At 42.9% G+C, this 12859-nt stretch overlaps 1 protein-coding gene across 1 annotated transcript; it reads left to right on the forward strand.

The window, feature by feature from the left end:
• Window positions 1-2511: 2511 nt before the first annotated feature.
• LOC308522216 (fatty acid-binding protein, heart-like) lies at window positions 2512-2913 on the forward strand (the record flags this gene model as incomplete). Its single annotated transcript, XM_081095472.1, has 1 exon — window positions 2512-2913. One exon carries the CDS (start codon window positions 2512-2514, stop codon window positions 2911-2913), a length of 402 nt encoding a protein of 133 aa, XP_080951598.1.
• Window positions 2914-12859: the final 9946 nt, after the last annotated feature.

Consider the following 12859-nt stretch of genomic DNA (forward strand, 5'->3'; position numbering starts at 1 on the left):
ATACAGAAATTGGGTATTTGGCAATACAGGCATTTAGAATATAATTGTGAACTTGAGAATAAGTTGTTAAAAAACTGTCATAACATCCCTGCACTTTCATTGTCTTCTTGACAATCATGTGTAAAACAAGGTAGCATATTGGAAGCAGCGCAGTGGAAAGGTGGGGCACAGCATGGCCCCTTAGAGAAGATGTCTTTATTGGTCAGCTTGACTTCAATGCTCTTAAATGATTTTAACTGAATGCCTTTCCGGGTTCAATATCCTCACGCCTCTTCTACTAGGCCAAGCTTTCCTATTTAAATTACATGCCTTTGATAAAGGGAAACCTCTGCAGTGCTGAGCCAAGAAGCATTTTGTAGAAGGAATATATGCTACTTACACTTTTTAGGTGGAGAGATCTTTGGGATCTTTCAGGGTTGGACAAAATCAAGTCTCATCATATCTTACTTTTCTTCCTTGTAAAGACATTTTTCTTTCTTTTTAAAAGCAGTGGCCACTGTTTATTGGTGTTACTTTCATTTATTCCAAATCTGGGTGACGAGAAAGTCTTCTCAACTGGCCTTTTCTTGCTAACCTTCAGAATGTGGCACAGTCTCAATTTTTAAACGTGGTGTGTATGTGTGTGTGTGTGTATTCATTTTTCACCCCTAATATGGGGGATAATGGCAAAATTAGCCAAGTTAAAGTTAATATTTGAAGATATTAAAATTTTATTTTAATTCTAGCCAGCTTTTTCTGAATCCCCTTTCCACATAGTACTGAAAACTTTTAATAATGTAGTTAGAATTGGTTTTAGATGTTAGCCTAAGCTATGTAGACTTCAGCTCAAAGTAGAATCAGATTAGAAATTGCTGCTGTCATAGTGGAAAACTCTACCCATGATAAACTCTACTTACTAATTTTGCTACTGTGCTTGAGTGCCTTTGGTTTCCCCCTCAAGGTTCCAGAAGTAAGGAACCTGCTTTCTGCCCTTTTACTGAGGGCTCTCCCATCAGGTGTCCTAGGTCAGTGGTTGGCAAACTCATTAGTCAACAGAGCCAAATATCAACAATACAACAATTGAAATTTCTTTTGAGAGCCAAATTTTTTAAACTTAAACTATATGGGTAGGTACATTGTTATTAACTTAATTAGGGTACTCCTAAGGCTTAGGAAGAGCCACACTCAAGGGGCCAAAAAGCCGCATGTGGCTTGCGAGTCACAGTTAGCTGACCACGGTCCTAGGTAATCCATAACCATTTTCACAGCCATATTCCTGAACCTTTGGAGATGCCTCAAGGTGGGAAAGGCTCTTTCCTATGTGGTCTACAGATTCTTCCCTGGGCCTCAGATTACCCCAGAGTCATCTTTCTAAAAACCCCAGCAAAGATATCCAGGGGCCCAGGTTTTTCTTCCAGGAGTAATTTCACTAGTGGGTTGTTGAAAGAGCTTTTGTATTTAAATATTGCTCAAGTTTTGTTTTTTTATTAATATTGTTGTTTGTTTGTTTCTACTTATTTTAAATCCACATCTAGTTTTACATCTAGTCTTGGCCTCCTTGGAAGTCATGAAGTCCCCAAGGTTCTGGCTACGATGCATCTCGCACTGCAACAACTAGGATGTCTCATCAAATGCATCAATTACAACTTTTAGAGCCCTGTTCTCTGATGGACAATGCCTGACACTTCTATTTCTGCTTCAGAGGAGCAGGGGCCTGCTTTGTCAGGCCCTAATAACAAACATAGCTGGATATCAATGAGTGATTAAACCAGCATTTTCCAAGTCATGTTTCATAAAACCCTACTAATATCCTACAACCAAATTAATTTGGGGAACATTGCATACTCTAGCCCTTCTGGGAAAGTCACCATTTTGTTGTAACACATTAAGGACCCTGTGAAGTCCTTTAATAAAGATACTTAATTTTTTGTACCAAGCATATTCAAACTTAATTAACCATGAGTTATCTTCCTCACCAATGGAATTATCTTTTCACATATTTTAACATCCTGGAAGTCACTAATGAGGAAACATGAATTTAACACTTTCTAGTGCCATCTTGCAATACTACTACTTTTCCCTATAAATGGCCCTTCTCACCTTCCTAGATGGCTATTTCCCGCCATCATCTCTCTCCCTAAACCTCCAAAGACCCTTACACTCTCCTTACTCTGTACTGGTGACTTGATTCTTACTTCACTCGCTGAGAAAACTTTTAGGGCACATTACTTGCACCTGTGCCATATACGCTGTCTTCTCTCCTGTTACAGGGACTCAGTTGTCTACACACTGATGTGAGGCCAACACTGCAACTGGCACAGCGAAGCCCATCCCTTTTAGCTACTTGAGAACTTTGTTCCTCAAATGATGCTATTTCTCTCCTGTGTCGTTAATTGTTCACTATCTACCAGATTATTTCCTAACATAAGAACCGTATACTATCTTTTATACTAAAAACAGAACAAAACGGTCCCGGAGTCCTTCCACGCCTGCTTTGTCGTTTCTTCGCCAACAGCCTAGCCCAGCCTCGCCATGGCGGACGCCTTCGCAGGCACCTGGAAGCTGGTGGACAGCAAGAACTTCGATGACTACATGAAGTCCCTCGGTGTGGATTTTGCTACCAGGCAGGTGGCCATTATGCTCAAGCCTACCACAATCTTCGAAATAAATGGGGACATGATCACCCTGAAAACACAAAGCACCTTCAAGAACACAGAGATCAGCTTTAAGCTGGGGGAGGAGTTTGACGAGACAACGGCAGATGACAGGAAGGTCAAGTCCACCGTGACGCTGGATGGAGGCAAACTTGTCCATGTGCAGAAATGGAACGGGCAAGAAACAAAACTTGTGCGGGAGCTTGTGGATGACAAACTCATCCTGACGCTCATCCACGGCAAAGTAGTGAGTACACGCACGTACAAGAAGGAGGAATGACCAGCCCGCTGCTTCACTGACCGCTCTGCTGCCAACTGGCTACCCCTGGACTCAGCACCAGATTGCCTCGTCTTTTCCTCTGTCGTTTTGTATAAATCCACCTTGTGGGGGAAATTCTTCTGGGGTCAGGTGCACCATCCTGGATACAGTTCCAGTTCCCATTGTGTTTTTCTGTCTTAACTGCATCCAAAGAGTGCTCTGAGGTCAATAAAGCAGACCCAAGGCCACCCAGTTGCCTTCTTGCCTTTGGTGACATGACTTCATGAGTCTGTTCCCCTGTGTCTGAAAGTGGGCAGAAACGCCTGCCTGAAGGTCACTCAGGGAGAAGCCCTGGATGACACTGAAATGGATAGTCTGGGGCGGGGGTAGCTGACCACCTTACACATACAATAATAGAACAGCTGTGCCTACACCTTGCCTTTACTTCCTCCCCATGGCCAAATGAGCTAGTCCAACCCAGACTCAGTGGCAGGGCTTCCCCAAGCTTGGCTACTGGACTATCACCTTGGGCCACCTGCACTGAATGCCCTTGGCTGTGGACAGTTGCCTTTCTCTGCAATGTTGTGGTCTCTCCTTTTCCAGAATGTAGGCTCAGGACAATGGATCCAGGCTTGTGCCATTTTGGTGGGAAAAAATGCCCACTGGCCAAGATGACTGCTGAGCTCCCACCAATGCCCAGACCATTACTCCCAGTTGTAAATTCTCACTGGTTCTCTAATCTGCTCAGAGGGAAGAGGTTATCTGATTACAAAAGGGAGGACTTATTAGTGATAAGAAGGCTGTGACCTGCTAGTACATCTGGCTCTGAACCTCAGCAGACCTTTCTCCACAGTCTAGTCACATATTAAATGTTTTTCTGTCAGCTTGTAGACTCAGTGACTTCTCCGTCTATAAGTTACCTGGGAAGAAGTATAATAGCAACAAGAACTTTCAGTAAGTATAAAACCAAACACACTTCCATTTAGTGCCAGGCATTTAAGCAGGAACCTAAAGTGGAATCCATTGACTCATAGTATTAAACACACAGTAAAGCAATGATCTTAGCTCGAAAAATATAAATAAATAAAATAAAATAAAATAAAATAAAATAAAATAAAATAAAATAAAAACAGAACAAAACAAACTAAAAACCAAAAACTCCTTTCCTGACTCTGACATTTCCTTTTAGCCAGCCTCGATTTTCTCTACTCTGGTTTGTAGCAAACTCCTTGAAGGCGTTTTCTGTACTCTCTTCATTATCTCCTTTCATTCTTTCTACAACCCACTCCAGTCAGGATTTGGCCTCAGAAACTGTTCCTATTTGGTAACACAATCCCCACATTGACAAATCAAATGGTCACTCCTCAGTCCACATTTACGCGTACTGGGCATTTGACCCAGTTGACCGTTCCCCCCTTTTTGAAATACTTTTTTTTCTCATAATGAGCCCAAAGGATCTAGACACTTTATATTCCTGGCCCAGAAGGCAGTATGAATTTCTTGTTTACACCAGCTCCCCTTGTTCCCCAAGTCCCATGGGGGTGTTGCAAAGGCAAGTCCAAGTGGATGGTGTTCACATAACAGTCTGGTTGATGTCCCAGCCTTAAACTGAGTTTCCAAAACCTCAATCTTGTAAAGTGGTTACCAGCAAAACTGCTCCACCTTTGCCCAGCAGGTAGAAATGGTCTTTGTTGTCCTGGTCATACACAGATTCACTCTTTGCCCCAGAGGGAGACACTATCTCTAGTTTCCAAGTCTGTTTGCTCTACAAATATCCTTAAAAGAAGTTTCAAACAAAATAATTGCAAGACTTGTAGAAATGTCATGGAGAATGGTTTCCCAATCAATAATTCTGCCTGGAATTCTCCTCTCTTACATATTTACATGGCTTTCTTCCTTATTTCACCCAGATCTCTGTTCAAATGTCACCTAATTAGAGAGACTCTCCCTGACCACCTTATCTCTTTCCCTACCCTATTTCTTTTTTTTTCTTTTTAGCACTTAACTCTATGTGATGTTGTAGTGCATATGAATTTAATTTTGTGTTGCCTATCTCTGCTATTAAAATGCAAGCTTCATTATATCCAGAACTTTGTTTTGTTCACTGCTGAATCCTCAGCTCCTAAAATAGTACCTGACAGAGTAAATGATCACTAAATAGTTGTTAAATAAACACATGAATAATTTTGCTCAGTAACCTGGTCCACCTCCTCATTTTTTAAAGAATGAATTATTTTGGTGCCATCCCCATGCAAGGATGTAAGATTTTTAAAATTATATATTTTCAATATAAAAAAGTAGCTTAACCACAATGAGAACACTAATGTACACAATTTGCACAAAAGGCAGAAGAGAATAATTTGTTAATCTTTCCCTCTGTGAACGATGAGTGATCTCTAGACTGGCACAAGGGAAGTGTCTACACACAAGAAAGTGTATAATACACTTTAGAATTATGTCCAAAAAATGTAGTTAAATATTTTAGAAAGACATTAATCTCAGAAAATCTTCAGTTATCAGGAAAATTGACTAACATGAAATATAACTTTATGTGATTATCTTGGTTAATTAATGAACTGTGCTCTATTGAATTTTCTGGTTCAGCCCATGACAGAACACCCCAAAAATAAACAGAATGCTTTGCACTAACCTAGCCTTGTGGCTAAATAAAAAAAAAACCATGCACACAAAATTTATTCACATAATTTCTATCAATGTTGTCATGCATAGCAGCTATTTGTCCCACAGACAGAATCCTTAGCAGGTATCTTTTTTATTTATTTTTTAAATTCTATGTCCTTCTGCCTGATTTATTTGAAGACCCAGTTCCCACACCAGTCAGATGCTTAGCCAGTTGACTTGTGTAGGTTTATCTGATTTCTCACCTGCCATTCAGCCGTCATTGAGTCCTGAGTACACATCTAAGCTGTCTTCTTTTACTTCTCAAGCTTATTAAGATATTTTTATTTTCCACTAGAGTGAGCTAGGTGTGAAGCTGATGAGCTTCCACCCACAGTGCACTAGTTCTTCAATGGATTAGGAGCTTGGGAATAGGAAGAAAGCATTTCACCAGCAGCAAGCCAGGAAGCGGAGCACGGAGCCTATGCTCACATCACTGACTGAATCGTCCCTGTGCTTGGACAGCAGGCAGGTCGATTGCAGGCCACCGCTTGGGTGTGAGGCCTGGCTGTGTTGTTCTCTGGACTTTCCTCTGGGTGCTAATTGCTTTAGTGAGAGAGATGGTGCGAAGCAATTAAACAGCCCCTTTCTCCCACAGTCCTTGTTCTCAGACGCTAGGGGCTGGGCGAGGGCTCCTGCTCTCCCAGTGGGTTGCAAATTGCTCAGAGTGAATAAATACATTTGTTCACTTTTCAAACTGTGACCAGCCACCTGGTCTCTTGTGTTGCTCTCAGAGCAGAGAAGGCAGATGACGGGCTCCTCATTGCTGAACTCCAGCCTATAAAAATGCTTCACCGAGCTCTGAGCTATTTTTGCAAGGACATCTGTTGCCAAAAAAGAATTTTAATTAAGCAAAAACACATCTCTGTTTTGTCCGCGGCAAGGAGGCTTGTGAAAGCTTTCTTGTCTCAGATGCATGCTAAATCTGGAGAAATGGAAGCCTTAAGGTGTTTTGTGAGGGATATTTTGCTGCTCAATTTGAAGGACACAGCAGATATTCCATGGGAAGCAGAGCATTGGAAGTGCATGTTTGTGCTTTTTGAAATAAGGCCCAGCCGGCATTAATAATTAATCGTACGTAATATAATCTGACATGTTACCCCACGGTTTGATAAAGTCGAAAGCTATTTCCACAAGGCAACTTGCCAGTTCTTTTGCTCTCATCCAATCTCCTTTCCAGGTGATATTCATCATTTTAACATCAAGCTTCCAGAACATCACATTAACACATAAATTAGAGGACCTGACGCTGCGCTGGCTGTTATAACTAGTCTAGATAATATTGTCCAATCAGAAAGGGGAAAAAAGAAAAATTATAAACGACATCAGAAAGCAGGTTGTAGACATTAATACTGCATAAATTGTTTAAGATCAGGTTGGAGAGGGGAGAAGGCAGCTTTTCTCTAGTTTTTGTAAATGCAAGTATATTGGGTATTTTTTTTCCTTCCTCAAACACTGACATAATGCAAGATACAAATCCTTCAAATAGGAAACTGATTCTGTAACCATATACCCTTCAAATCCCTTAAGTGCCTTTAGGGGCACCCCCTTTGGCAGCACAAGCACATGAGACAGGGTGATTATAAGAGGGACACTTTCATGTAGCAGGTACCACGGGGGATTGGTGGCTGGTGTCGGTGGATGAATTCCCTGATAATATTAAGATTGTTTCTGGCCACTTCCATTATTGTCAGGGTCACTCATTTGCCCTCTCAGAGGGTGGACAGATAGGAAAGATCATCTAGGTTGAGGCAGCAATGAGTTCATATTTCAACACAATAGAATCTTTGCAGACAGGAATCCAGCGTTCACATTAAGGACTGGATTATAGAATCCTGTGTTGTACATCAAACTTGGAATGTGTCTCTCTATTCTGGAAACTTTCTGACAATTCAAAACTCACTTTTGGAGATTTACCGTCCTGGGGGGGATGAGCAGCAACTTCCTCATTCCTGTTTCCCTCACTCAACCATTTTACACAACCCTATCCTACTGGATCTGAGTGTTTATGTGTTCTATCTCAGCAATATGAAATTGCATTTCATATTGTCTCACTTTTTTTTTTTTTACTTTTTCTTTCCAGGATGTTGGCTATTTTGTTTGTGATTGCTAGAATTCTCCTTCTCAGCTCTTAACAAGATTAATTTTGTTTTACCTAATCTATGATATAAATAAATAGGTCCCAGTGCCTTCATCTAAAGAAATATTTATAAAATTAAAATGTACATCATATATATATATATAGCTAGAGATACATATAGAGATATATAGATATAGACATAGATATAGACATAGATATAGATGATATAGATAGATATATAGATATAGATATAGATGATATAGATAGATATAGATATAGATATAGATATAGATATAGATATAGATATAGATATAGATACTAATTCTTTCAACATTTACCAGTTTTGTGATGATTCTTTTTACGGCAGTAATAGCGGCTTACAGATTTAATTTAAAACTTGGCTTTCAACCTAATCTTTTTTTAGGCTCTGAGCTTGCCATTTCTTGGTTTTATAGGCAGGACATTTGTTGTAAGAGGAATCTAGTGAAAAGCAGGTTAAGAAGAAAAGGAAAACTTATTCGGTAAAAATTCTACCAAAACCTAGGTTAAAGGATTCAGAAGCTGGTAGAGCCAAGGTCTCTGTCAATGTCACTGCAGCTCATTCTTCATATGCTTCCCTCTATGATATGTTTTTTCTCAGGGAGGGCTTTCTACGTAACAGTGTTGAGCAGCTCCTGTCTCAACTTACCTTTCCAGGACTTCCTTCCCGTGATTCTGGCAAAGGCCTAAACTCTCAGTGCCATGCTCAGAGCACAGACTGACAGGGACAGCCTGGGTTTGTGTGCTGACTTTACAACCTACAAGCTACTTGACATCTGAAAAGAAACTGACCCTTTGTGTTTTAGTTTCCTCACCTGCAAATTGAAGATAATCAGAGTTCCTACTTTGATTTAATGAACAAACTGAGCTACCAAGCAAAATAGAGACAGACTCATAGATAGAGAGCAGGCAGATAGCTCTGGAGGTGGGGGTGGGGATGGGTGGTGGAGGGACTGAGCAAAAAAAGAAAAAAGAGAGAGAAGTCATGGACATGGGCAACAGTATGGTGATTGTGGGGGTAGAGTGGGATGGGTGGAGGTGGTAGAGGGCATAGAGGGGAAAAAGTGATGAAAAAAATAAATGTCTATAAAAGAGTTGCTACTTTTTAGGCTTCTTGGAAATATTAAATAAGTTTAGTATATGTTACAAGCACATAATAAAAGCTAACAAATATTATTATTATTACTATTATTATTGTATGCCACTCATGAAACTTATTACTGTGGCCAGGGGATAGAATACATTGATTAGACAGATCTGGATCCTGTGTCTTCTCTAGAGCCTGGCCTGAGACCTTTTCCCACTTAAACCAATAGAGTGGACAATGAGAAGGGAGTAATTTGGGTGTCTTATAAGACAAGGCAAAGGATGCCAACTACCTTAGTAACTCATACAAACTAACAAAGTCACTCTGCAATATTGGTATTGCTTAGAATCTAATCAAACAAAATGGTGAAGGTGAAAATGTTTTTGAAATTAAAAAATCACATTAAAAATTCAGTGTGAATGGGTCAATGACTTGTTCTTGGGGTTCAATAAAAGCACAATACTGTCCTGAATTCTAAAAGTGGACATGTAGCACACCTGGCTCCTCTTCTCATGCTTGCATCATATCACTGAGAACACAGACATTTAGGTACAGCAACGAACTGAGATGGGTTCCACGAGGACAAAGGAGTCATATACATTAACAATGGTGAGATTGAAAATTATTAAGAAATCAGAGTAGCTAGTTGTAATCATATAAGATTTATTAAAGTAAATAATTTTCTAATGGAAAATAGAAACCACAGAATAAAGCAATATTGAATATTAGCCCCCCAAATAATTTTTTACACCTTTATAATATTAAACTCAAGAAATCTATTATTGAATTGAATTCAAATTAACGGAACAATGCAACCACCAGGCCCACCATTAAAACACTTTGTTAGGCACTGTGGACACTTGAGTCACAGATTTTAGTCATGCACTCTCTTATGAGTAATCACAGGATCATACTAATTTTTGGAGAACTTCATAATATTTGGGATTGATGAGATACAAGATTAAGAGAAGCCTTTATATCTATTTTAATCATTAGTTATCCACCTCTCATCTTGCTTAATGTGTTTTCATGTGATCTGTTCTTTCATTTTATGAATACATGATAACACATGAAGGAAAAGTTAATGTTTTACTGATTTATCATGCTTATTCATGTACTTTTGAAGGCAGACTATTCAGCTATTGATATAGTAATGTCAATTGAGATTACCTCTAGGAAATCTTGTGCTAACAACAAATGTCTATTTACTTTAAAAAAATAACTCAGCATAAAAGTGGCAGGCCTTTGGATAGCAGGCCTATCTCAAAAGCAATCTATGTAAAGGACACAACACAGTCTTCAGTTGCACCTTGCCCTTTGCAATGTTTAGTCTCAGTTGTTATATTTTATAGGAGTTGCTAATGCCATTAAATAATTACAGAGTCTCCAGCTATACTTTATTTTATTATTATAATACTAGTAGCCTGGTGCATGAAATTTGTGCACTGGGGTGAGGAGGGGGTGGAAAGGGCCCCTCAGTCTGGCCTTCACCCTCTCCAATCTGAGACCCCTCAGGGAATGTCCAACTACCTGTTTGTGCCCACACTTTTAACAGATAACAGCTCCATTGTTGTTTCTTTCTTATGCTTAAAACCATTGGAATTAGTAGGTATTCAAAGTGTGTATACATCTTGGGGGGACACCCTGTATATCTCTAGTCAGTGGTGAAAGAAACCAACAGCAGATTTGGAACCCCCAGACAGGGAACCTCGCTCACTCCCTGCATGTCTCCCCACTTCACTTTCCACCTTCATGGGCAGCAGGAGAATCAACGTTTTCTCTCATTAATTTAGAAAAGCACGTCCTGTCACCCACTGCCCGGCAGGAGTGCACTAGGCCCCAAGCAAGCGAGGCTCAGTCAGGGCAGCCTTCGCTCATGGGTGCTGGCACCCAAAGTACACATTCCTCCTGTACAGTCACCCTGACTATCCCACTGTTTCACTGAGAGGATGGAATTCCTCTCCACCTCTGGGTTCTTGATCTTGAACGCTGACCAAGGCACCTCAGAGAGGGCTGCCCCCACCCACCAAGTGTGTCTATCTGCATCTGCTCCCGCCTCAGCACCTGCATTAATCCCCTAGAGGTGATCTCGTAGCTTCACTGGCCTCCGTGGGAACAGGGCATCACCACTCCGCCCTCTCACTGTCTTCTCACAGGTGCCCACCCTCAGCACCCAGAACACTTAGACACTCTCCAAAGGACGTGAGTGCATCAGAGGGGATGTGTGCACATCCTGTGGGGGTGTTAGGCATGCCGGGTTGATGGAAGTGCGGTGGAGAGGCAGGGGGAACTTGTGCACACCTTGGTTTGCAACTGTTGAAGGTACCAGAGGGTGACAGTGTGCTGGGGGATGTTCGCACGCCAGAAGGGGGATGTGCACACTGGAGGCCTCTGGCTTTGCAGATCCGCAAACCCCCGTGGAGCGGCCAGGAGGATGTCAGTCTGGCCCACCATAGTGGCTGTCCCTGCGATCCTGCACCTTCTGGGCCAGGAGGCGGTTCTTGCGCAGCCACTCCTGGGCACTGATGGCCTGCAGGCGCTACTTCAGCTCAGCCTGCAGGCTCTGCTTGGCATGCTCACAGCTGTCACCACCACCATGTGGGGAGTACAGGCCGCCCTCCGCTGGCCTGCCTCCCCTGTCCAGAGGCTCTCTGCGCTGCTCACCTGCCCAGAGTGACTGGGGCTGGGCGGAAGCCAGGCGTCCTGTGCGAGCTGCTGCCCTGCCGGGAAGGGTCACGGATCCAGGTCCCGGGACCACGGACAGCCTCAAGCACTGCCCCCCACCCGCCAGGGTCACAGGTCTGTGTCTTGGTCCAGTGGACAACCTCAAGCGCTGCCCCCCGCCTGCCAGGTCATGGATCCGGGTCCCAGACCACGGACAGCCTCAAGCGCTGCCCCCCCGCCTGCCAGGTCATGGATCCGGGTCCCAGACCGCGGACAGCCTCAAGCACTGCCCCCCGCCCGCCAAGTCACAGATCCGGTCCTGGACCACAGACAGCCTTGCCCACTGCCGCCCGCCTTCAGTATGCAAATTAGCCGCCTTCTTGTTGCTTCAGGGTGGGGGCCCCCACTGGGGTGCCTAGCCAGTCTGGGTGAGGGGCTGAGGGCCGTTTTTAGGCTGCCCGCACCCCCTTCAGGGTGGGGGTCCTCACTGGGGTGCCTGGCCAGTCTGGGTGAGGGGCTTAGGGCTGTTTTCAGGCTGGTGGGCGACTGAGCTCCCAACTTTTCCTTTTTTTCTTTTTTTTTTTATTCTGGGATTTATTTACCTTCTATGGCTGTCACTGGAGCTGAGTGCTGGCTTTAGCTCTGAGGCCTGGGTGCAGCTCTGAGACCTTGGCTGCTGAAAGCAGGTATCTGGGTTTGTTTGGCTTCTATAATTGAAACACTGTTGCGATCCTGCTGGCTGAAGCCTGGCTGGCTTAAAGCAGGTTTCTGGGGATTGTTTAGGTTCTATAATTGCAACATTGTTTCTTAGAGTGAAAGCTCAGAGGTCAGCAGTGGCAGGCAGAGAACCTTGGCTTCCTCCATCACTGGAGTAAGCAAGCCTCCTGTTCGCTTCAGCTGCCTGGCTGCCGGCCGCCATCTTGGTTGGCAGTTAATTTGCATATTGCCCTGATTAGCCAATGGGAAGCGTGTCAGAGCTACGGTTAATTACCATGTTTGTCTATTATTATATAGGATAGCATCTGCTCTCTCTGTCATCCTTATAGTAATAATGTAAGGTAAATAGAGGCAACAGCTATGCCACGGGGTGGTTTCTGGGAGATTATCATCTGCACCCAGATAAAGCGCATTAGTGAACAGACATGCTCCCTAAAACTTACATGTTCAAAATGAATACAATCTCTTATTAAAGGACTTTGCCAAGTCATTCCAAGCAAATATCCTATATAATGACAGCATAATATGCAAATTGTCCCCTCGGGCGGTTGTTCGACCCAGAGTTTGACCGGGTGACTGGGAGTTTGACTGCTCATTATGATGTGCACTGACCACCAGGGGGTGGCACGGAACATGGTGGGCTTTGGTGATGCACTGCAACCTCTCACTGGCTACCTGGAGGTGGGAGTGACTGGGATGGA

The sequence above is a fragment of the Myotis nattereri genome (genome assembly GCF_964212035.1).
Source record: "Myotis nattereri genome assembly, chromosome: 7".
Taxonomy (NCBI): domain Eukaryota; kingdom Metazoa; phylum Chordata; class Mammalia; order Chiroptera; family Vespertilionidae; genus Myotis; species Myotis nattereri.